This window comes from Rattus norvegicus, chromosome 19, assembly GCF_036323735.1.
Source record: "Rattus norvegicus strain BN/NHsdMcwi chromosome 19, GRCr8, whole genome shotgun sequence".
Classification (NCBI taxonomy): Eukaryota; Metazoa; Chordata; class Mammalia; order Rodentia; family Muridae; genus Rattus; species Rattus norvegicus.
Window position 1 is genome coordinate 67,364,059 of NC_086037.1, and position 22,868 is coordinate 67,386,926.

The window sequence follows — 22,868 nt, forward strand, 5'->3', positions numbered from 1 at the left end:
TAAATGCCATATTCTCTGGATCTCTGATGCTTTGAAAACTATATATATAGTCTTTCTGAACTGTAAACCTTGACTACTCATAGCTACTTACTATTTGAATAACATTGAAAACACTTTATTGTGATTAAATCAGCATCTAATATTACCACAAGTTTACTATCTGGCCCTTAACTTGCATTACTTTAAAAAAAAAAAAAACTTGCATTACTTAATCATCTTAAACAGTTTGTAATAACAACTATTAGAAGTACTAGGTCTGGGGTGGAGAGATATCTCAGTGATTATTTACTGCTCTTCCAAAGGTCCTGAGTTCAATTCCCTGCAACCACATGGTGGCTCACAACCATCTGTAATGAGATCTGATGCCCTCTTCTGGTGTGTTTGAAGATAGCTACAGTAAAATCATATATAATAAAGTCTAATAAGTCTTCTTTTTAAAGTACTATAAAAAGAATATAAGGGGGGTTGGGGATTTAGCTCAGTGGTAAGGCCCTGGGTTCGGTCCCCAGCTCCGAAAAAAAGAAAAAAGAAAAAAAAAAAAGAATATAAGGTCTGAGCCTTATCTTCTTTAATGAGTTGCACAAGCACAATGCCCATCTAAGTAACAAAATTAATTTAAAATTTTGTATTAATATACAAAGATTTATATATTTATTTATATATATATAAATATATTTATTTTTATATATTGATCCTTAAACCTGTGTCAATATATAAAATCTGTACCAGTGTAAGAAATTATGGCTTCAGTTCTACATCAAAAAGTAAAGGTTTCTACCAGTGTAAGATTATGACTATAAAATTTTTGTTTGAGTTAATTTAGTAATCCATCTCCATATATCTAATTTCTTATATTACTCTAGCCCCCATTTTTCTTTTCATCCCCCTCCCCTTTACCTAAGAAAGAAGGATAGGGAAGAGGAAAGATAGAAACCCCCAAATCTAAGCTCTCTAGTTTCCTCCCTGTCCAAAATTATGACTATTTACAAATTATCCCTTAAAGTGACAACCTACCTATTTATAAAATAACCATAACCAGACACCCAAAGCCAAGGAATCAGGAGGATGACTCTCCATAGCTTCTTCCTGCTGAATTGGGGCAATGAATTTTTTTTAATGGGTGGAGAGGGGAGAGGAAGGGAGAGGTCTACCATGCCTGATAAAATTGCAGAACAGAGCTTCGGCAGCCCTCTGGGTCCAGAGCAGCCAAGATAAAACACAGAATTTAGTAAGTTGTAAACTTGGAACTATGGGCAGGAGGTAGATTCTGTCAGCAGTGAAGGTTAGGCAGTAGCCTAGCTATTGTGCCGATTAAGGCCTATCGAAATATAAAGGCTGGGGGCTGGGGATTTAGCTCAGTGGTAGAGCGCTTGCCTAGGAAGCGCAAGGCCCTGGGTTCGGTCCCCAGCTCTGAAAAAAAGAACCAAAAAAAAAAAAAAAAAAAGAAATATAAAGGCTGTGTGTGTCTTTTATTCAGGGACCTTAAGCATTGAAGGAGGTAGTAAACCCCACCACCGGAACTTACTAATTATTTAATTCAACATCTACTCAAGCATAAATATTAATAAAAGAATTGTTGAGATATGGACCATCTAATTAAGGGGAAAAAGTTGAGAACCCTTTGTGCAAAGAGAGCCCTCTGAAATGCAGAGTAGCCAGGCATGGTGGCCCACACCTTTTATCCCAGCCCTCAGGAGCATCTGAATGGTACAGGTTCATCTCCCCTGAGTTTGAGGCCAGCCTGGTCTGCAAAGAAATCCTGTCTCAAAAAAAAAAACAAAAAGAGGGGGCTGGAGAGATGGCTCAGCGGTTAAGAGCGCTGACTGCTCTTCCAAAGGTCCTGAGTTCAATTCCCAGCAACCACATGGTGGCTCACAACCATCTGTAATGGGATCCGATGCCCTCTTCTGGTGTGTCTGAAGACAGCAACTGTGTACTCATATACATAAAATAAATAAATCTTTAAAAAAAAAAAAAGAAAAGAAAGAAAAACTGGTCTTTCTGGAGCCATCTTCCTCATTACTTAGGTGGCTAAGGGTCAAGACACTCAGCAGGAACCTGACTTAGCTCCCTGAGACCTGGGTTCTGTCACCCTGACTGTCAGGGACGGCCTGCACCCTCTCCTTTTTCCCTCCAGTGTTTTCTTTTTCTGCCCATGTGAGTGGTGTGAGATTTGACAGTGGGTTTGGGGTTGGGTTTTTTTTTTTTGTTTGTTTGTTTTGTTTTTACATTTTAAAGCAAATAATAAACACTTACCTACTAACTGGGTGTGAATTTTAGGTATATGTATATAATAATATATAATCATATACTGATACTTTCTGGTACTTCCTGCCTGACTTTTCCTAGTACGCTTTTGTTACATTTAATTACGTAAACGAGGCTGAGAAGTGTGTGCATATGGAGAGTTGGCTGTGAAGAAATGGTGGTGTGTGTGTCTGTCTGCAGATGCCCAGCTTCATTAGTCATGTTCCAGGGTACAGTGCACCTCATTTAACCTCCATGGAAGGCCTCAACTACGTTTACGAATGCAAAAATTATTTTGTCATTTTTGTACTTGAAGGGACACAATTTTGAGTCTATTTTGTGATTTCTTTATTTTTTTTTTTTTCTTTTTTCCGGAGCTGGGGACCGAACCCAGGGCCTTGCGCTTGCTAGGCAAGCGCTCTACCACTGAGCTAAATCCCCAACCCTGGTGCTTTCTTTATATTAGTGTGCTGTTACTTTATATTAGTGTGCTGTTACTTTATATTAGTGTGCTTTCTTTATATTAGTGTGCTTTCTTTATATTAGTGTGCTGTTACTTTATATTAGTGTGCTTTCTTTATATTAGTGTGCTGTTACTTTATATTAGTGTGCTTTCTTTATATTAGTGTGCTTTCTTTATATTAGTGTGCTGTTACTTTATATTAGTGTGCTTTCTTTATATTAGTGTGCTGTTACTTTATATTAGTGTGCTGTTACTTTATATTAGTGTGCTTTCTTTATATTAGTGTGCTGTTACTTTATATTAGTGTGCTTTCTTTATATTAGTGTGCTTTCTTTATATTAGTGTGCTGTTACTTTATATTAGTGTGCTTTCTTTATATTAGTGTGCTGTTACTTTATATTAGTGTGCTTTCTTTATATTAGTGTGCTGTTACTTTATATTAGTGTGCTTTCTTTATATTAGTGTGCTTTCTTTATATTAGTGTGCTGTTACTTTATATTAGTGTGCTGTTATTCTGTGCTGGGTTGGCTTCACCAGAGGCTAAGTAGTTATGGTATTTAAAGATGAAACTGGCTTTTTCCTAAGTACCAAGTAATTATTTCTACTTAACTACATAAAGGAAAACATGAGTTGTTAGCAAAAATGTTCAACTGGGATATGTTTCAGATTGAATGTAGTTTTAAATTATTTAAGTTTATATGTATTAAGCTAGGAAATATGTTTAAATCTTAGATGCTTCTAATAGTGTGTATAGAACTTTGTTCAGTGTTAATGATGCATGTATGTACGGACGAAACAAACGCACTGAAACACTGAGTAGCTCCCTCAGTAATCCTGGGCTTCCTGATTATGTATGAGCAAAGTATAGAATTGTAGTTTGTTTGGTTTGATAAATTAAAATAGCTTAATATCATACATTTAAGGGCCAGAAATGACTCTAAAATGGTTGGAGAGGGCCACCCTAGGACAGAGCCAACAGAGATTTGATAATACTTGAGCTTCCCAGTTATCTCTACCTCAGCGTGAGTCAAAGCAGATGTCCAGGCACCACCAGAGCTCCCTAGAGGCTCCAGTGTTGTCTCTCCCCTTAGCTCTATAGGCTCTGTGGCTTCTCTGCTTGAATCAGTGCTCAGACAGTGATGTGCCCAGTGGTCCCATGGTCTCCAGATCTGAGGATGTCCAAGCCCCCATTAAAAGGCAGCGTAGCACAGTGGACCCTCCTGTGGTGTAAACCTCTCTAAGTGTTTATAGTCCTGGACACAGTGTAAAAAGTCCTTTCTACTGTACTGTAAGGAGTGGAGACACAAACTGTACAGGTTCAGGACGACACAAAGACTGTTTTTGATGTGTGGTGATCCACAGCTATAGAATCCGCAGAGTGGCTGTAAATAGGCCTGGGAGTCCATCCAGGCTGGGCTCTCTCATCAAGGGAAGGGTTAGCTCATGGAAGTGCCTGGCCTGAGCCATTGGCCCAGACCTGCCCTGCTCACTTCTGTAAGACTGTGGGATACCTGTGTGCACAGAGAGGGAGGTGGGCTGGGCTGTCCAGGCAGAGGTCCGTGACCTATGTGGGCAGGAACAGGTCGATGGCTGCTTCCCAAGATGTCAGTAAGTGTTGTGCTGCACACCCCAGCTACTGCCCTCCAACAGTTGGCTTTTTTGGTGTCTTTTCTCACTGGACTTTTGTTTCCCTAGGAAACTGCACGTGGGGAATGAACTGTAGGTTTATACACCCTGGAGTGAATGACAAGGGGAACTACTCCCTCATCACCAAAGCGGAACCCTTTCCACCCAACGGTGCCCCGCCTCTTGGACCTCACCCACTGATGCCTGCCAACCCTTGGGTGCGTGAACTCCTCTGTAGTTGCCACCAGATGGGGCACCGGAGCTTTGTCTGAATCTTGGGCTGAAAACAAACTGGTGTTCCTCATGGAGAAGGCATCGTACCTGAGAGTCAGGCTGTGTGGCCAGCTGGCTTGATTGTTAGGTGTTTTGCCCCATTTCTTAACAGGATTTAAATTAAGTCCTTCCTCAATATCTCCTTCTTATTTCTTAATAGGGTGGGCCAGTAGTTGATGAAATTTTGCCTCCACCCCCTCCAGAGCCCCCAACAGAGAGTGCCTGGGAACGTGGACTCAGACATGCAAAAGAGGTAAGAATTCTTGCAGTCCAGGAGGAAAAGCACACTGGTGGCACCCCAGTGGACCCAACAAAACTGCCATAGCTTTGATCCAGAGATAATGTGGAAACTCAGTGAAACCTCAGAAGCTATGAGGACATTTCTGGGCTTCTTTAAGAAGAATGAGGAGTAATATTTAGCCATCTCAGCCCAGAGAGACCCTCCGTGGATGCAGACTTAATATTTTTAAGTGTTTCTGGCCATGACCCCAAGCAGTGAGACAATGCCCCCCACACCCAGTGTCTACTCTCGATAGGTCTCTCAGGACCCCCGTGGCCTACCCACCGTGGCCTCCAGTATCCCACTTGCAGCCTTGTCTATAGACACCCACCCTTGTTTCCTCGGTGCCCAAGTTCTCTCTCCTGGGAGATTGAAATAAAGGCCTTGCTTACACTTAAGTCTTCTGGGGCCCCCTGTGCTGATCCTGGATGGTCTCTTGTGCAAATGAGTCATAGCAGACCCGTGCAGAGAGCATCCTCTGAGGCCTGCAGAGGAAGACTGAGTCCTATATTTGCCATACCCTTTGATGCAGTTTTCGGGTTCCCTGTGTTCCTTCCAGTGGCTTTGGAGGTCCTTATTTCACACTGATGTCTTTCTATCTTTGGTGCTAGGTTTTAAAAAAAGCAACCATTCGGAAAGAGCAGGAGCCTGACTTTGAAGAAAAAAGGTTCACAGTAACCATTGGTGAAGACGACCGGGAATTTGACAAGGAAAATGAAGTCTTCCGAGATTGGAATTCTCGGGTCCCACGAGATGTCAGAGACACGACGTAAGGAAGCCTCTGCTTGCCCTGCCCCATTCTTACCCTGCCAAGAGTAGCCAATTCAAGTCCCCAGGGCACTATCTGCATACTCTAGATTTTGTGGAGGACACTGTAGTTCCAATGCTGGGAGGCTGCCCTGAGGAGTCCTCCTGAGGTGTCTACAGGCTTGGTGCTGAATTATACCTGTGTCTCCTCACCTCGTCCTCGGCTGCTTGGGGAATGAGGTTTTTAAAAAAGATTTATGTTGTATGTGTATGTATCCACAAAGGTCCCAAGAGGCATTTGGACCTAGAGCTGGAGTTTCTGGCTGTTTGAGCTATCCAACACAGGAACTGTTAAGTAACCCGTGATCTCTGGGAGAGCAGCAAGCAAGTACTCTTAGCCACTGAGCCATCTGTTCAGTCCCTTTCTCAGACATTTAACGCTGGTCTTTTAAAAAAAAACAATCTCAGTAGAGCTTGTTTTGGCACACCTTTAATCCCAGCACTAGGGAGGCAGATGGATTTGGGTTTGAGGACAGCCTAGTCTACAAAGAGCAGTCCAGGACAGCCAGGGCTACACAAAGGAAAGAAACTCTGTCTCAAAAAGAAAAAGAAAAGAAACAAAAAGCCCTCACTAGAGAAGTTGTGTGGTGCAGAGGACTAATGTCGATCCAGGCAGGGGAGTGCTGTGGCCTTGAAGGTGCTCCTTCTCTGCTTCTTCATCAGGAGCTCCTAACCCTATTGGGAAGATGATGGGCCACATGTCTGTCTGCTGAGGGTGCAGGGTATGGGCTTAGGAATGGGAGGAGTTATAATCCACGCATCCACACATGATCCAGCCGACTAACCATCAGTCTTGTGGAAACTGGTCTCTGCAGTCCTTACCCTGTCATTTCTGGCTCCTTGCTGGACAAGGAGGAATAAGTGGCTGTGCTGCCTAGCCACCTCCCACCTCCACCCTGAAACACACAGGCACACACACACACACGCACACACGCACGCACGTGGGGGCTGCCCTGGAGCTCTGCACTGGGTAGGGCAGGTGCTGAGTCCATGCCTGTCCAGATGAGAATCAGCTGAGAGGGTGAAAGGGCAATTTGGTGAATGGCACAAGCTTTCCCTTCTGTGGTTTGGGTTACCGGGTTTAGAAAGACTGAATAAAAATTCCAAAAGTAAGCAGCTTACACATTCTGGTGAGTTTAGTTACATTGTTACGGTTACTCTTTTAGTTAATCACATATCTTCCCCTTGTTTATAAACTTTCTCACCAGCATAGTGGCCTGATTTCCAGGTGTGAGTGGTGCCTATCTGCTGCCTTCTTTCTGCAGCCAATGAAGCACATGTACCGTGCTGCTATCAAGCTTCAGAGGATGCCTTCTTCCTTGTGGGGTTCCTTGGCTAGGCTCCTGTCTCTTTGTCATGTAGCCCAGTCTGTCAGTGGATCTATCTAGCCCAGGAATATACTGGCTGGTTTTGAGCTGTGCTAATGAACCAGTGCAGGATGAACTGGCGCGGTGATAAGGAGTCTACTGTCCGTCCTCTCACTCAGTTGTTGCTTTGTGATGTTCAGGGTGACTGTGTCCTTCCCAAGCACCTTCCGGCTGCTGTTGCCAGTGGTTCTGTGCCTCTGCACTAGCTGTAGTGAGGGGCTAGGCTCCATGTTAGGCTTTTGTCCTGCCTTACTGAAGTGAGCGGTTTGCGTGAGCTGGCTCAGTCATGGGCTGTTTAGGTGTGGTGCCACAGGACGGCAAGTGGAGAGTTCTGTGGGCAGGTGGGGATGGCTCTTACTGTATCCTAATGCTCAGAGGATTCCTCGACGCTTCTCTCCAGCTTTGGCCTTAAAAGTGCTGCTGCTGCTGCTGTTACTGTTTTGCGTGTGTACTTGCATATAATGTATGGTGTGGAGGTCTGAGGATAGCTTTGTGGAACTGTTGATGGTTTCCTGGGACCAATCTCAAATCATCTGCAGCAAGTGTTGTCACCCTCTGGCATCCCTAGAGTGCTTTAACCAGTGCTTCCATCTCCCTGAGAAAATACCAAGTCCTGTTTGGTTGAGTGTTTTCTTCAGGAGTGGGTACAGAGGGTCTGTCTTTGTCTTCACCCGTGGATAGTCCCAGACTTAGATGCAGACCACTTAGCCGTGGTGTCTTTTTGTTGTGTGGGGTTGGATCCTGCTGGCTTGTCTTTATGTAGAATGTGCTGTAGCATTCTTAAGTGATACGATTTCCTTCTTTTTGGCTCTTTTTTCAGACTTGAGCCTTATGCAGATCCTTATTATGACTATGAGATAGAGCGTTTTTGGCGTGGTGGACAGTACGAGAATTTCAGGGTGCAGTATACAGAAGCAGAGCCGTATCATAACTATCGCGTAAGTATGATTATGTGTAAACTTTCCTCTTCCCTTAGACGGGGTCTAACTGCGTACCTTAGGCTAACCTCAAATTCATAAACCTCCTGTCTCAGCTGTACAGTTATCGGTGTGCTTCCTCGCCTAGCAGCAGTCAACTCATCCTGGGCTGTATTTACTGTGAGCTCACTCAGTTAGCAAAATGTATTTAGCCATGGTCTTGAATTTGAGCCCAGGTTGGTTATATAGGCAGCCACTGGCTAGGTTTGTGATCGTCTGATGTCCTGTGGGCTTTCTTGGAATCATTGTTGCCATGGTTTTATAAGGTTAGCTTTGCTGGTAAATTGTCAATGCCAGTTTTCAGGAGACTGTCACCCTCACGGGTGTGTCGCTTTTAGAAGTCTCCTGACAATGTCTCACTTGTAGCCCCCATTCTTGCCCATCTCATTAGCTGGTTACGGACGTGGCTTTGACTGGCCTTGCCATGTTGGTCAGGTTAAGACTCCAAGAACCTAGTGTATACAAAGCTCTGTGTGCTCCAGACTACCTATTCTGTCTTCACTCTCAGCCTGCTTGGGAGTCTGTCCTGGGAAAGGCCTCTGAGGAGCCCTTGAGTAATTATGTGCTGTGACTCGAGTACCCCCCATCAGCCGACACAGCACTAAAGAGAGGTACTGGCCCCAGGAGCCCATAGGTATGAGCTATGCAGACTGCCCTATAGCCCAGAGTCACAGCTTCCTTTCTCCTGGATGTGGGGTGCCTGTTGCAGGTACTTGTTCTCTGTTGAGTCTAGTGAGTCCTGGTAGGCATGCCGCAGGAGCCTGCATGGTCTCGGAGGTCTCCAGAGGCCCAGGTCCCATTAGCTCTGCCATTATTGAACTTCTTGGGTTTTAATGCTGAGAATATTAAAGCAGGAAAAGAAGGCAGCAGTGGGGAACTGCAGTAACGGTATACATTCTTCCTTCCACTGCAACGGGGCTTTCCTACATAGACAGCCATTCTAAGAATGAGCTGGGAGGGCCTGTGGTATGGGCTTATACCAGGCTGGTGTTGGCAAAGTTCTGGATTTATTGGTTGGGGTGACTTCACTCTTAATTTGTATGCTTGTTTTTAATCTGTGTGTGTCTGTGTGTGTCTGTGTGTTGTGGTACTGGGAATTAAACCTAAGTACCTAAGACTCTGGACATATTTGGTCAGTGTCTTAAAGAAGGCTCTCACTTGACCCAGGCTTGCCTTGAACTTGAGAGCTTCCTTCCTGCCTTAGTCTCCTAATGCAGGCCTTTGCCATCAGACACTGCAAACTTGTTTTAAGGAAATTCTTGGGAAGAGCATGGCCTCCTGAGAGCATCCTCCTACCTGCTCCCTGTTTTCTCTCTGCTTCTACCAAAAACATGTAATCAGCATCTGTATTTGGCTTTTTAACCCAGGACCGAGAGAGGGAGCGAGAGCGAGAGAACAGACAACGGGAACGGGAACGCGACCGAGAGCGTGACCGAGAGCGCGAGCGCAGGCAGAGAGAGCGCGAGCGGGAACGGGAGCGGGAACGGGACAAGGAGCGGCAGCGGAGGAAAGAGGAGTGGGAGAGAGAGAGAGCCAAGCGAGATGAGAAGGACCGGCAACACCGAGACCGAGACAGGGACAAGGACCGGGACAAGGACAAGGAGAAGCCGAAGCCCCGGTCCCCACAGCCACCGAGGTAGACTATCCTAAGCCCCATCTGTCAGCACGTCTTGCCCTTGGCCTCTCCATGAGATCTTCAGGCAACAGTTCCTTGGCTCCCTGAAACAGCCTGCCTGTGTAGGACATAGTGTGGATGTGGCACCAGTTTCTTCCTCTTAGGTTGTAGTTGCAGAAAGCACTGTGGCCAGTTCCTTTGTGTCTGTCTGTTGGTGGACAGTGGGTTGTTGGCACTTTTTGACAGTTGTAGCCATGAATGTGGTGTGCAAATGTGGATTTTCTCTTTTTCTTCTTGGGTTACCCATGGGAGGAGCTACTGGTTCATCTCATAACTGACAATCTGACAGACCATTTTCCAGAGAAGCCACTTCGTCCAGTTTTCCTAAACCTTCAGCCTGTAGTGCTGCCACAGCAGGGTAGATATTCCCTTCGTGTTCTCGGCAAGGCACAGGAGCAGAGGGGAGTCGTGAGATGAAGAACCCAGGGCAGCGTGGATAGTGTCATGTCGGAAATGCATTTTAGTGAACCTGGCCCACCACCTATAATAACACAAGTAACCTTGTTTTGGTGTTAATCTCTATGTAGGGTAGCCTTGAATTCATGATCCTTCCTGCCTCCGTCTTCCTGCTGCTGGGATTCCAGGCATTTGCCACTGTGCCAGGCTATGTTGGTGTGGCTTTCCACCAGTCCCAGGACACATGGGTGTAGGGCTGCCTTTGCTGTCATTTGTTACCAGTTCTGTGTCTCTGGTTGCTGCCTCATGAGAATGGTCAAAAATACATTTTCAGGTTTTGAATCCAAGTGGTGGGTTGTGGGAAAGCCAGCCTTGCTTCAGTCCAGCCCTGCAGGTTGGGACTGAGCTCAGGCCTTCTGAGACAGTCAGTCGGCTGGTAATTGGAGCTAAGGGAAGCACACAGATAGCACTTTGCCCTTGTATTGTTTCTGTGTTTGGTTGGTCTAGTTTGGTTTTTGGTTTTGGTTTTTTCTTTTGAGATAGCGTCTCACTATGTGGCTATAGCCATCTTGGAACTAGGAATGTAGACCAGGCTGGCCTTAACAGTGATATGCTTGCTTCTGCCTCCAGAGTGCTGGGATTAAAGGCATATGCCATCTTGCCTCTAGGTTTTATTGATGTCTCAGTAGATTGGCATGTGTTTGCCTTCTTTGTTCTTTAGGATACAGGGTGGAAAAGTGGCAGGAAGAAATACTTAGATCCCCGCTGTCTCATACATGTAGGGCTGGTAGAGAGGATCAGACAGCAAGTGTTTGGGAAGAGGGTGCAATGGCAAAGCAGAACAGAGAAAACCTAGGACTTTCGCTCCTGGGGAACTTCCAGAGGGAAGAAAGACTTACTGAGCTTGGAGGGTTTTAGCCAGTAGAAGTCATCCTGTGCATGATGCATGGGCATGAAGAGGTGCCACCCACTGAAACGAGGGCCACTGCATACGCTGTGGCCAAGTGGGACAGCCCCGGGGAACCTGTGCAGTTTCCTGGGAGATAAACAAAAGTGTATGTTCCTTGGGTGTTGGCAGATTGAGGTTGTAGGGAAGAACCCACGTGCTGTGAGTTCCCTCTTCCTGTCTTTATTAGCTGTTTAACCCTCCTGATTTTAGAAGCAGCTTGCCATCGGTTGCTTTTTATTCTTTGACCCCAAACTTGACAGCTGGCCAAGTTGGAGTTCCCAGACAGGTGGGGTGGCTGCTTTGCTCATCAGCAGCTCACTTCCTCGTGCCACCCTTGGCCTGTGTGCTGTCGTCATCCTCAGCATTGACTTTGACAGCACACTGACCCTTGCCCCACAGAGGCTCCGGTGGCCTCTGGATATGGTGCTGTGCAGGAGGGAGATCAGAGGGTGCTGCAGCTGCACGGAAAGTCAAGGTCACAGGTCACCTGTGCCTTTGTTTTCTCCTCAGAAATATCTGTAAAGAGCAATGTATCCTTGCCCAGTAGTTACCTGCTGTAGTTCCTGACCAGCGTTTGCACACTGAGGCCCCAATACCACATGCGCATCTAGGCACCTGGGAGACCTGGGAGAGCACGGGTGGAGAGACGTAGCCTCCCGTGGTTTTGAGTTCTGCCTGGCTTTCTAGGTCTGATGGGATATCTGGGTGGTAGTTCCCCAGCAGTTTTCTCAGGGTGTCTTGGGAAACAAAGACAGAACCTGTGTCACTGCAGACTCCAAGCCTGGACTGTCCTCACTCAGAAGACTCAGGTGCCAGCCGGGAGGGTGTTAGCCTTGGTGGCTAGACTTGTTGACACTCCAGACACAGCAGTCTTGCAGCTTTTTCCTCTAAATGTTAAATGAACATTTTTCTCAGGGAATTTGGTAATGAATTCTTTTAAGGATGGTTCATCCCGTCATTGTTCCCAAATGCTAGCCAGGGGGCTCACATTGGACACCTATGGCTTCATCACATAAACTTCACTTGACCTTGGCTATTTCTAGCTCTGCCTGAGGATCACAAACTCCCACCCCACTCCCAACCTTCCCATCCTACCTGTTACTTACCCCACATTCTTTGGCTTTTTAAACTTCAATGTCTTTTCTCCCCTTTGGCAATTAAACTCATGCTACACAAATGTTAGGAAAGCACTCTACCATAGAGCCACAGCTCTAACCCCTTAAAGTCCCTTTTTAAGGGAAATCTGAGATCATTGCTGCAAAGTAAACACCAGATCATGTGCCTCAGGGGAGTCACTGGGATAATAACATCTAAAATAAAGTTGGGTGTCTACAGTAACAAAACTGGACACACTGTGCTGCTACTCTTCCTTTCACACATGGGCATAGTGGACAGGCCTCCCCCTTGGAGAGCCTTGAGCCAGCCCTCAGATGCTCATGCTACAGGGATGAGAAGATTGAGGCCGTCCGCAACACTGTTCTCCACCTGCTGAGTGAGGTGCATGGTCTCAGTGGTCTCTGGTTTCTGTTTGTAGAGGTAGTGAGGGGCTCTTCCTGTGAAGTGGATTTGAATACTGCATTGACTGCATCTAAAGAAGAGGGAACTCTCCGCTACCAGGGTATTCCTCGTGGAACGGCTGCAGCTAGCCAGTTGACCAGTAAGAGGCTAGTGATCCTGGTGTCAGTTCCTCTTAGGTTTTTTGTTTATTTGTTCTGTTTTCTAATCCTATTTTATTGTATGTGTATGGTATTTTGCCTGTATATATGTCTGTGCACCATCTGTGTACAGTGGCAGTGGCAGCCAGAAAAGGGTATCAAAGATGCTATGTGGGCCACAATGCTAGAACTAGAACTTCCTGTGGAAGAGCAGCCAGTGCTCTTAGCTGCTTAGTCGTCTCTCTACCCACCCAGCCAGCCTTGGATTTAGAATGAGAACATGGAGGAAAAGCCATGACCTAGAGCCGCTAGGTTGTCAGGTTCTCCCTTCCTCCCTGCCTTTCTTTATCGGCAGCACCTGGCTGCACCTGGGCACGAGCTTCTGGGGTTAGGACTGAGGTAACGGGCACATGTGTTGTGGTTAAGCCTTAGCACTGGATGTTGCTCTCCCCTGCACTCCTCAGCAGGTAAAAGTCCTGGTGCCTGCCACTGGCCGGTGACCAAAAGGAGTTCTGAAAGTATAAATAGGCAGTGTTTTTGTGTCCATGATGGTAGTGCAGCCTTCCCCAATGCCTCCTTCTCTAGCCTCCCGAGCACTTGAGGCCAGTGCTGTGGGGGAAGAGCCTGGGATCCTCATTCTCTCTCTGCTTTAATCAAGTTCCTGGGCTGCAGTTGAACCAGACTCTTTAAATGTAAAGACAAGGCTTAAGGCATGGGCTTGTTAACAGGTGTTTAAAAACACGATTCTTGTTGCTTTAATTTCATGAATACTGTGTACCTACTGTGTGCCAGCACTAGAAATAAGCATGTTTGAATGAGGTGAACTCTATTCCTGTTTGACAGTACAGTCAGAAAGATAGAATTAAATAATGACTCCTCTAAAAATATTTACTCTTGGGGGAGGGGTGTTGGTCGGCTCTGGTTTGGTGTTTTTTGGTTTTTTTGAGGCATAGTTTCTCTGTGTAGTCCTTGCTGTCCTGGAACTCTCCCTATAAGCCAGGCTGGCCTCAAACTCAAAGATCTCACCTGCCTTTGCCTCCCAAGTGCTGGAATTAAAGACATGTGCCGCCACCACCAAGAAAGTACTTCTTACCACACGTAAGAGTAAATGGGAATCCTGCTGGTTTCTGGAGAGAATCCGCTGTAGGGTAGAAGGTGTGCCATGTCTCCTCTCTCTGACTTTCTTCAGCATCTCTTACATAAGCTGTCACTGACCGCCCTGGCTTTCCAGTCTCTTCTCAAAGCAGCCTTGCTGGGGGAGGGTAGCGGCCTGAGCACTGAGAGCCCCTCTGTGATTCTAGCCGTCAAGCTGAACCACCAAAGAAGGAGACCGCCTCTGTGGGGCCACAGGTGAAGCGAGCCGATGAGTGGAAGGACCCGTGGCGCCGATCCAAGTCTCCCAAGAAGAAACTTGGTGTGTCAGTCTCCCCAAGCCGGGCACGAAGGCGTCGCAAGACATCCGCCTCATCAGCTTCTGCTTCCAATTCCTCCAGGTACAGAGGGCACCAAAGACTGTGTCTTGGTGACATTCACTGGCTGCCAGTTCATGTGCATGTGTGTGGTCACTACCCAAGGACAGGCTAGGATTAGGTAGGACTGATACCAAGTATTGGGCCAAGACTTTCAGTGCTCCAGAACTTAGTAAGTAGGACGGGTGACCTAACATGATATAGACACTGGCTGTCTGCCAGAGTCATACAGTCACTCAAGACGGGGAAAGCCTCTCAGATCCTGTGGGAAAGACTCTGGGTTGCTGACGAGGAACTACACACTCTGCTGACCAGTCACCTAGCTCTTGGAGAACTTCCCTTAGTGACTCTGAACTCAGTGTGTGTGCGTGTTGGGTCGGGGGACAGCTGTAGACACTGAGGGGAGGGAGTTCCACAGGAGTCTGGGAAGAACCTCCCAGACAGATCCAGGAACACAGCCATGGGAACACCAGGTCAGCTTGAAAACTCACACTCTGGCCTTCTCTAGCAACTCAAACTAGCCTCTGAGTTACCTGCTCCTCCTGGGTGCCCAGTCCTGGTCTCCACAGCATTGCACTGAGGGTGATGGCACTGCGGTGTCTGTGGAGCTATGCTGTCTCACGGCACTAAAAGAACAGCGGCTCACGCATCCCAGCGCTGCGGTAGTGAAGTAGGCAGTAATATTCTCACTGCCTCTGCTCTGTCCGTCGGTCACAGGTCATCGTCACGGTCTTCATCCTACTCTGGCTCTGGCTCGTCCCGGTCCCGGTCCCGGTCCTCCTCCTACAGCTCCTACTCCAGCCGCTCTTCCAGACGCAGTTCCTTCTCAGGCAGCCGGTCCAGGTGAGTCCCAGCCTGCTTCCAGAATGGTTTTAGTAAACTGCACGCTGAAGAGCAATTTGGACTGCAGGTGCTGGACCAAGGACCTGCACCTAAGGTGTCTCTGTTGAGTGAGTGGCAGGTAGAATATGCAGTGTCCATCTTCCCAGAAAGCCCTAGGAGAGTCAGGCAGGGTCTTCTGAGTTTTCCCCATTGAAGTAGATACTTCTAGAGCTTTAGGCAAAAGCTCTCCCAGCACATAAAGACACTCCGTTCACCCTGACCTGTCCCCACAAAAGCTTGACAGCTTAGGATCTCTGCCAGTGGAAGCTGCCCTTTACCTCAGTCAGGCCGTGCTCAGCGGTCCATCCCTGAACTGAGTTGATGCTACATTGTGTGCCCTCCCTGCACTGCCGTCACCATGAGCTCTTGAGAAGAGGCAAACCTTCGGCATGGTGTTCGGTAAAGTGGAAGTGTTTATCCTGGTCATTAACTGTACACATAAGGCCATGCAGCTCACTGCTTTGGGACATATCACTAGGCATTTTTGTGGGATTAAAATGTTCTCTATTTCCTTAGTGTAATCTGGTCCCTTCCACTGTTACCCCTTCCTGGCATATGGTCTTGCTTTTATTTATTTTATTTTATTTTATTTATTATATTTATGTAAGTACACTGTCACTGTCTTCAGACACACCAGAAGAGGGCATCAGATCCCATTACAGATGGTTGTGAGCCACCATGTGGTTGCTGGGATTTGAACCCAGGACCTCTGGAAGAGCAGTCGGTGTTCTTAACCACTGAGCCATCTCTCCAGCCCTTGTTTTTATTTCTTTAAGGAAATTGAGATTTAATCTCTCTTTGGGGACAAGGGTCTCACTCTATAGCCCTAGCTGACCTGGAATTTGCTATGTATGTATTAGATTAGGCTGGCCTCTAACTCCCACCTGCCTCTGCCTCCTGAGGGCTGGAAGCAGAGAAGTGTGCCGGCACACCCAACTGGGCTTGCTTTAGTAATGAGAGGATTAGAATGCAATTCTGCGGTCACCGAGGCTGTCTCATGTGATGCTCACTGATGGTTTTGTGGGGTGTGGAGTAAATTACATGTGGGTCTGTTTCATGACATTGAAACTCTTGTAAAATAGCAGGCAGCCGGGAGGGGAAAGTAGCCTAGAGACGACTGTGTGGCGGCCATCCATAGACGTGCTGACACAAACCCCAGAGCACAGGCATTGGCAGGTTCCTTCTGCAAGTGTCTGCGCATGGGGGATGGAGTAGGAGTGAGGGGGTACGGTAGAGAGAGGAGACCATGGGCCCCAGAGTGGGAAGGACAAGGAAAACCTGTGGGAGGGAGTCTGAGACAGAGAAAGGTCACCTAGCGCACTGTGTGAATCTGGGGCTGGAGAAGTGGAGAACAAGGGGCCTTTAGAAGTTTTGTACTCAGTGTGGAGAGAAAGTTGTATGTATGATCTTTGTTTTGGGCAAGCAGCTAATGATCGTAGCAGAAGGTAGCCAGAAAAACACTCCATGCTCTAAGGTTAGGACCTTGGGTCAAGGAGGCAGCTGCAACAGGACAGAGAGGCACGGACTCAGATATCTGTCCGTAGGTCTTTCTGGATACTTCCCGGTAAATGCAGCACAGAAAGCAAGAAGTCGCATGGGTCCCATAGCAGGCAGGACACAGGAAGTACATGGCAGTGTTTCAGGTGTACCAGTGGGAACACTCCCCATCCCATCAGTTGCCCCAGAAGCTTCATCATGTTCTCATCATTGATCATTTCCGCAGGAGGCATGCTTTTCCCAGTAGCTTAGCCTCACTTGGTGTACATACTATCCTCCTGGAGACCTGTGGTTCTGGGCGTCCTCCTTTGAAGTGAGGAAGGAAACCTGTAGTCCTAGCCTTGGGGCATTGCAGCTGTCCTTCCTGAAGTTCATCTGTAGTAGCCCCTCCCAAAGGCACACTCAGGAGGACCTGCTGAGGAAGAAGTATAGGCTGAGGAAGGGGAAGCTGGCATGTTGCCACAGGCTTGGAGGGTTCCTTCTGGTCCTCCTATAGTGCTTGCCCTTCTGGTCCTCCTATAGTGCTTGCCCTTCTGGTCCTCCTATAGTGCTTGCCCTTCTGGTCCTCCTATAGTGCTTGCCCTTCTGGTCCTCCTGTAGTGCTTGCCCTTCTGGTCCTCCTGTAGTGCTTGCCCTTCTGGTCCTCCTGTAGTGCTTGCCCAAGAGATGAGGCAGCAAACAGGAGCCCATGCAAATAAACGCCAGGTTTTCCCGGCATCTGCCTTTGAACGTGAAAGCATAAAGGACTGCAGGAGCCTGACCCATGCTGACCCCCCACCTAGCTCAGAGTAATAGGTATTCATTTGGTGGCTTTTGAGTAGCTAACATAGGCCAACCCAGTATCTTTCTTCCTCTTGACTAAAGTGTGACCTCACTGTCAGAACTTCATCCTGGAAACTCCGCCTGGGCCCAGCACCCTTTCCTGGGCTGCTTCTCTGCCCTGCTGACACCTGACACTGGGGTCATAATCTCCCCACTGTACTCTCCCTGCTTTTATCATGCTATCATGACCTTTGTGCTGTGCTTGTGCCTGCTGACCAAGTGCTTGGGACCCTTACCAGCTCTGCCACCTCCCAGCTTCTAGGTCAGATTCCACACTTAGCCAAACCCATAGTCACCCATTTGGTTGGCCCCATGCTAAGGCAGAGCCATGTGCCCTCTCCTGCATACAAGCACCCATCTCTGAGCATGCACGCTACCCTTTTCTGTTCTCTCCTGAGTGTGTGTTGGATCAGATGGTAAAGCGGCTGAGCATGAACCCAAGTTCTCTGTGGATCAGGACCATTTCCTAGGGGATGCGCCAGCTCCAGCCAATCAGGGATCTGCCAACCTCGTCCTCACACTCTCTTTGTTCCCCAGGTCCCGGTCCTTCTCCTCGTCCCCATCCCCATCTCCCACACCTTCCCCACACAGACCTCCAGTCAGAACCAAGGGGGAGCCGGCCCCGCCTCCCGGGAAAGCAGGGTGAGTCCTGAGCCCCTCCACAGGTCACTGTGGTGCTCCACCTCCGTGGGGTCTCCAGGGCTTCCAGCCTTCTCCACTCTCCCCATCCCATGCTTGAACTAGAGTGAGCAGCCTCCAAGGGGCAGCAGATATGGCTCCCAGGTGGGCGGAGGTGCGGGCTCAGCACCTACACTCGGGTTCCTGTGGCATGGGACCTTGGCAGTCATGTGCTGTGCCTGAACTGCAGAGCCCTGAGATGTGGGTGTATTAAGCAGGGACCCTGGCCCTACCCTTCCCTGACCCTGCTTCTGCCTCACAGGGAGAAGTCAATAAAGAAGCCAGCCCCGCCCCCAGCCCCACCACAGGCCACCAAAACTACTGCACCTGCTCCTGAGCCTGCCAAGCCTGGAGATCTCCGAGAAGCCAGGAGAAAGGAACGGCAAACCAGGACTCCCCCAAGGAGGTGAGCAGTGTGGACTTACAGCAGTCCTGGTACAGTTCTCCTTGTCCTTGGTGCTGCTGGGTATAAATGCTGACGAAAACTGGAGACCAGGAGGTGGGTACATCCCCAGAGAAGCAGCAGGGAGCCGAGGCCCAACCTGGAACAGGCCCATTACCAGCCTGGTGTGCAGGAAGGCTCTCTCCATGAGGCGCCTCTGAGGAGACCTGTGCTGCTTGTGTTGCAGGCGGACGCTCAGCGGCAGTGGCAGCGGCAGTGGTAGCAGCTACAGTGGCTCCAGTTCCCGATCCAGGTCACTTGCTTGGTCCTACTCCCTATTGACCTTTTCCCTCCCTCACCAGGTGGGCTGACCATGTCCGGGGCTCTTCAGTGTCCAAGAACACAGCTCAGGGTGACCATGGCCTCCCTCCCTTCACACAGGAGCACCTTCCTAACCTGAAGGGAAGAGCCCTAGACTGGTCCTTCTACCCAGCTGGACAAAGCTGAGGCCGGTCCCAGGTTCTCTGCCCACAGAGAACTGAGGAGAGACTGGGTGTTCTCTGGGCCTGCCGCTCCCTAGTGGAGGGAGTCAGCCCTGAAGTAGTTGGGAGGAGAGAGTTAAAAGAAAGAGTTAGAAGGTGGAGTCAGCTTGGTGCTTTTGGAATCTGGTTGATCATTTTTCCTTCTATCCTTGAGCATCAGGGCCTTAGCTTTTGTCCAAGGCTTTAGCAGTCTAGACTTTCAAAGACCTGTGGGGCTTTTATTTGTTGGCTTTTTGAGACAAGGTGCCCAAACTCGCTCTGTAGACTAGGCTGACCTGGAACTCATGGAGATCCACCTGCCTCTGCCTCCCAAGTTCTGGGATTAAAGGTGTGTGCCACCATGAACCCTTGGTTCTGTCTCTCCCTGTCTCTGTTCCTCTGTTCTGTCTCCTGATGACCTTAGAAGAAGCTGGTTGGTGTTTGTGATAGACACGTCATGGCTCTGCTGGTCAAAACTGTATCACCATCTACTCTCCCCATCCCACTCCACCCCTGTGCCTTGTAGAGAGTAGAAAGTGTCTTAGCAGTCACACTAAAGGGGAAACCCAGGGCCTTGCGTTCTGTTCAAGTGCCCTATCACTGAGCTGCAGGCTCTTGGTTTTGGTTTGAATTGGGGGTCTTTCTGTGTTGCCCAGAGGGGCTCCAGCACACCTCCTGCTGCCAGCACCCCTGGTGTGCCATCCTAAAGCTCATAGAGATCTGCCTCTGCCTCCTAAGTTACCAGGACTCTGAATTGTGACTGTTGTGCACCATCGGCTTAAAGTTGTGCCTTTATCACTGCTGGGTAGGGCTCGGTCATATTTCCCTTCCCAGCACGGTGTCATCCAGGTTAGTGAAGCAGAGACACATAGCTGTCCCTTCACTGTGTATTACGTCTGAAAGTCCCCTGAGATTTCTTACTCTGTTTGTGCATTCCGTAAACATGGAAATTGGGTAAAGACAAGCTGTGGAGGCCCTCCTGTCAGCCTGTAGCCCGGCCGTCTTGCAGTCACCGTGGGGCTGAGCGCACAGCTGTGCTTGTGTGTCTAGGTCTCTGAGTGTGAGCAGCGTTTCCTCGGTGTCCAGTGCCACCTCGAGTAGCAGCTCAGTGCACAGTGTGGACTCAGATGATATGTATGCAGACCTGGCCAGTCCTGTGTCATCAGCCAGCTCTCGATCCCCTACCCCAGCACAGACCAAGAAGGAGAGAGGTAGGCAGACCCCTTGCTCTTGGGGTGCAGGCTGGGGGGTAAATTTCAACAGAGACTTTGCTTTAGGCCCAGTCCTTGTGCACAGGAACCCATGACTGAGGTTTGTCGTTGATAGGGAAATCTAAGAAAGAAGACGGAGTGAGAGAGGAGAAGCGGAAACGGGACCCATCCGCACAGCCACCCAAGTCCTCCAAAGCCCCCGCAGGTGGGAAGGCCTCCCAGCAGGCAGCGGCACCTCAGCAGGCGGCCCCTGGGCAGCCCCAACAGGGCTCCTTTGTCGCTCACAAGGAGATAAAGCTGACATTGCTGAACAAGGTGAGACAGGGGACAGGCCTGCATTCCTGGGCCTGGGTGCTGGGGACCCGGCCCAAGGGACCTCGCACATCCAGGAGTGCAGTCTATGTGCCTGTGCCTGCAGCCTGGCCAGCCTGGTTCCTGACCCCACCCCAGCAGCAGACATCTTCAAAGCTCTGCACATGTCTGGAAGGGCCAAGGCCTGACATGTTGGGATCCTGCAAGGCACTTCCTCATGCAACACAAAGGGCCCCACCACATGGTGGCAAGAGCCACAGAACTGCTTTGGAGGGTCAGGGGTTCAGCCAAGAGGAGGCTCATGGGAGCAGAGGACCACTCGCCACTATCAGCAGATACACCTCGACCCTCTGCCTGGCCAAACAACCATCCAGGCCCTACCACCCTCACTGTGCTGTTTCAGGCGGCTGAGAAAGGAAGCCGGAAGCGCTATGAGCCCTCAGACAAGGACCGGCAGAGCCCTCCTGCCAAGAAGGCCAACTTGTCCCCAGACCGAGGTGAGCCTCCGAGGTCTAGTGCCTGAGGTCATACTGTGGGTGCCACATATAAGCGTTCTGCCCACCTCAGGGCCTTGACCAGTTTTGAAAACTATGGAGGAACCTGGGAACTCCACTGTGTGTCTGTCATGAGCACTGGAATGCTGGCGATTACACCAGGTCTGGTCTCTTTTAAAAGCTCACCAACTCATGATCCTCCTGCCTCCAACTCCAGAGTGCTGGGATTATAGGCGTATGGTGGGCAAGTTTTTAAGTCTTTGTTTTAAATAACAGTATGGGGATGTGGCTCAGTGGTAGAGCACAAGATCCTGGGTTACAGAGAGTAAGTGTCTGCATCCTGACACATACAGTTTGTTAGTAATGAACAACCTTCCAGGATACAACAAAACGGGGAGTTGGGCGGGGGGGGGGGGGGGGGTCAGGTAGGCAGCTCAGCTTGGAGAGAGCTTGCATAAAAGCCCTGGTTTGGTCCCCACACCACATTAACAGTGTTCTGTAATGTCAGCACTGGAGAGGCAGAAGGGTTACAAGTTTAAGATCATCCTTGGCTACACAGAGTTCCAAACTAGCCTGTGCTGCATGAGACAGCATGAAAACAAAAGTCAGGGGCAGCAGCAGTGAATGGGAGTGCATCTGCTCTTTCTAGTCAAACCCTAACACCCGCTGTTGTAGTCAGGGTCATTATTGCTATGGTAAAATACCATGACCAGACGTGGCTTGGGGAGGAAAAAGTCCATTTGGCTTACACTTCCACACCACTGTTCATCATGGAAGGAAGTCAGGACAGGAACTTGGGGTTGGGCCTGATGGAGAGGCTGTGCTTAGTGCTGCTTCCTGGCCTGCTCAACTTGCTTTCTTATAGCACCCACGACCCCCTGCCTAGGGGTAGCACCACCCACAGTGGGCTGGGCCCTTCTACATCAATTACTTATTAAGTCAGTGCCCCATAGGCTTACCCAGAAACAGCTCTTAGGGAGGCGGCCTCTCAGTTGAGGTTCCCTCCTGTCAGATGACTCTAGTTTGTGTCAAGTTGCTGTAAAACCCAACCTGCACACCCCAGTCAGTGAAGTCTCACCCCAGGCCGACCCAGCTGTGCCTCTGCACGCTGTGGGGACAGTGGCTCTGAGTCACTGTTTAACTTTGGAAACTAGAGAGTCTTGGGGACCCTCTAAGTCTCCCAGGACACCCCACCTTAAGCCCAGCAGGAAAGATGGGGGATTCTCCTGCCTCACTTTGATAGCGCAAAAGCCAGTGTTTCCTCCTGCTCTGCAGCAGGCATAAGGAGGCTGCTGCGGGGCTCATCACAGGCAGGTCCTGGGCCCATGACCTTAAGGCTTTGTACCCAGGGGAAGTTCTTTCCTCAGTCAGAGCCATGGCCACTGTGTCACCTGGCCTGGTTTGTGCTCAGGCCTTGCCCTCCTCTCCCCGCTGCCTAGCCCCAAGCTGGACGGAGTAGAGCTCTCCATGGTGCCTTGGCTCCAGTCCGACACTACACCTGATTGTCAGTGTGCGGAGAGCAGGCTCTCACCATAGAGAGTGCCCTCCATGAGACAGGCCAGCTGCAGGCCGTGTGTCCTGGCTGCATGGACTCTGCTTTCTGAAGTAACACTTGCCTTTTGCCTTTTTCCTGTTTTATTTGTCTTTAATATTTATCTATTAGTATTTTTATATACATTGGTGTTTTGCCTGCATGTATTGTCTGTGTGAGGGTCTCGAACCCCTTGGAACTGGAGTTAGAGTCATGAACTGCCATGTGGGTGCTGGGAATTGAACTCCGGTTCTGTGGAAGAACAGCCAGTGCTCTTAACTGCTGAGCTGTCTCTCCCACCCTGGCTTTTCCTGTTTTTATTCCTTATAGAAAGAGAAGTGTGTCGGTCAGCTT

At 49.0% G+C, this 22,868-nt stretch overlaps 1 protein-coding gene across 4 annotated transcripts in view; it reads left to right on the plus strand.

Moving 5' to 3' along the window:
- Zc3h18 (zinc finger CCCH-type containing 18) overlaps positions 1 to 22,868 on the plus strand; it is a 43,979-nt gene that overhangs the window by 19,637 nt on the left and 1,474 nt on the right. For 3 of the 4 annotated variants that reach the window (XM_006255758.5, XM_006255760.5, NM_201416.1), the window contains 13 exon segments: positions 4,406 to 4,554; positions 4,770 to 4,862; positions 5,501 to 5,658; positions 7,884 to 8,001; positions 9,408 to 9,676; positions 14,017 to 14,208; positions 14,902 to 15,027; positions 17,923 to 18,027; positions 18,326 to 18,469; positions 18,693 to 18,758; positions 20,017 to 20,177; positions 20,293 to 20,492; positions 20,893 to 20,986. In XM_006255758.5, coding sequence (XP_006255820.1) covers positions 4,406 to 4,554; positions 4,770 to 4,862; positions 5,501 to 5,658; positions 7,884 to 8,001; positions 9,408 to 9,676; positions 14,017 to 14,208; positions 14,902 to 15,027; positions 17,923 to 18,027; positions 18,326 to 18,469; positions 18,693 to 18,758; positions 20,017 to 20,177; positions 20,293 to 20,492; positions 20,893 to 20,986 — 1,875 coding nt within the window. 4 annotated transcript variants of the gene reach the window in all.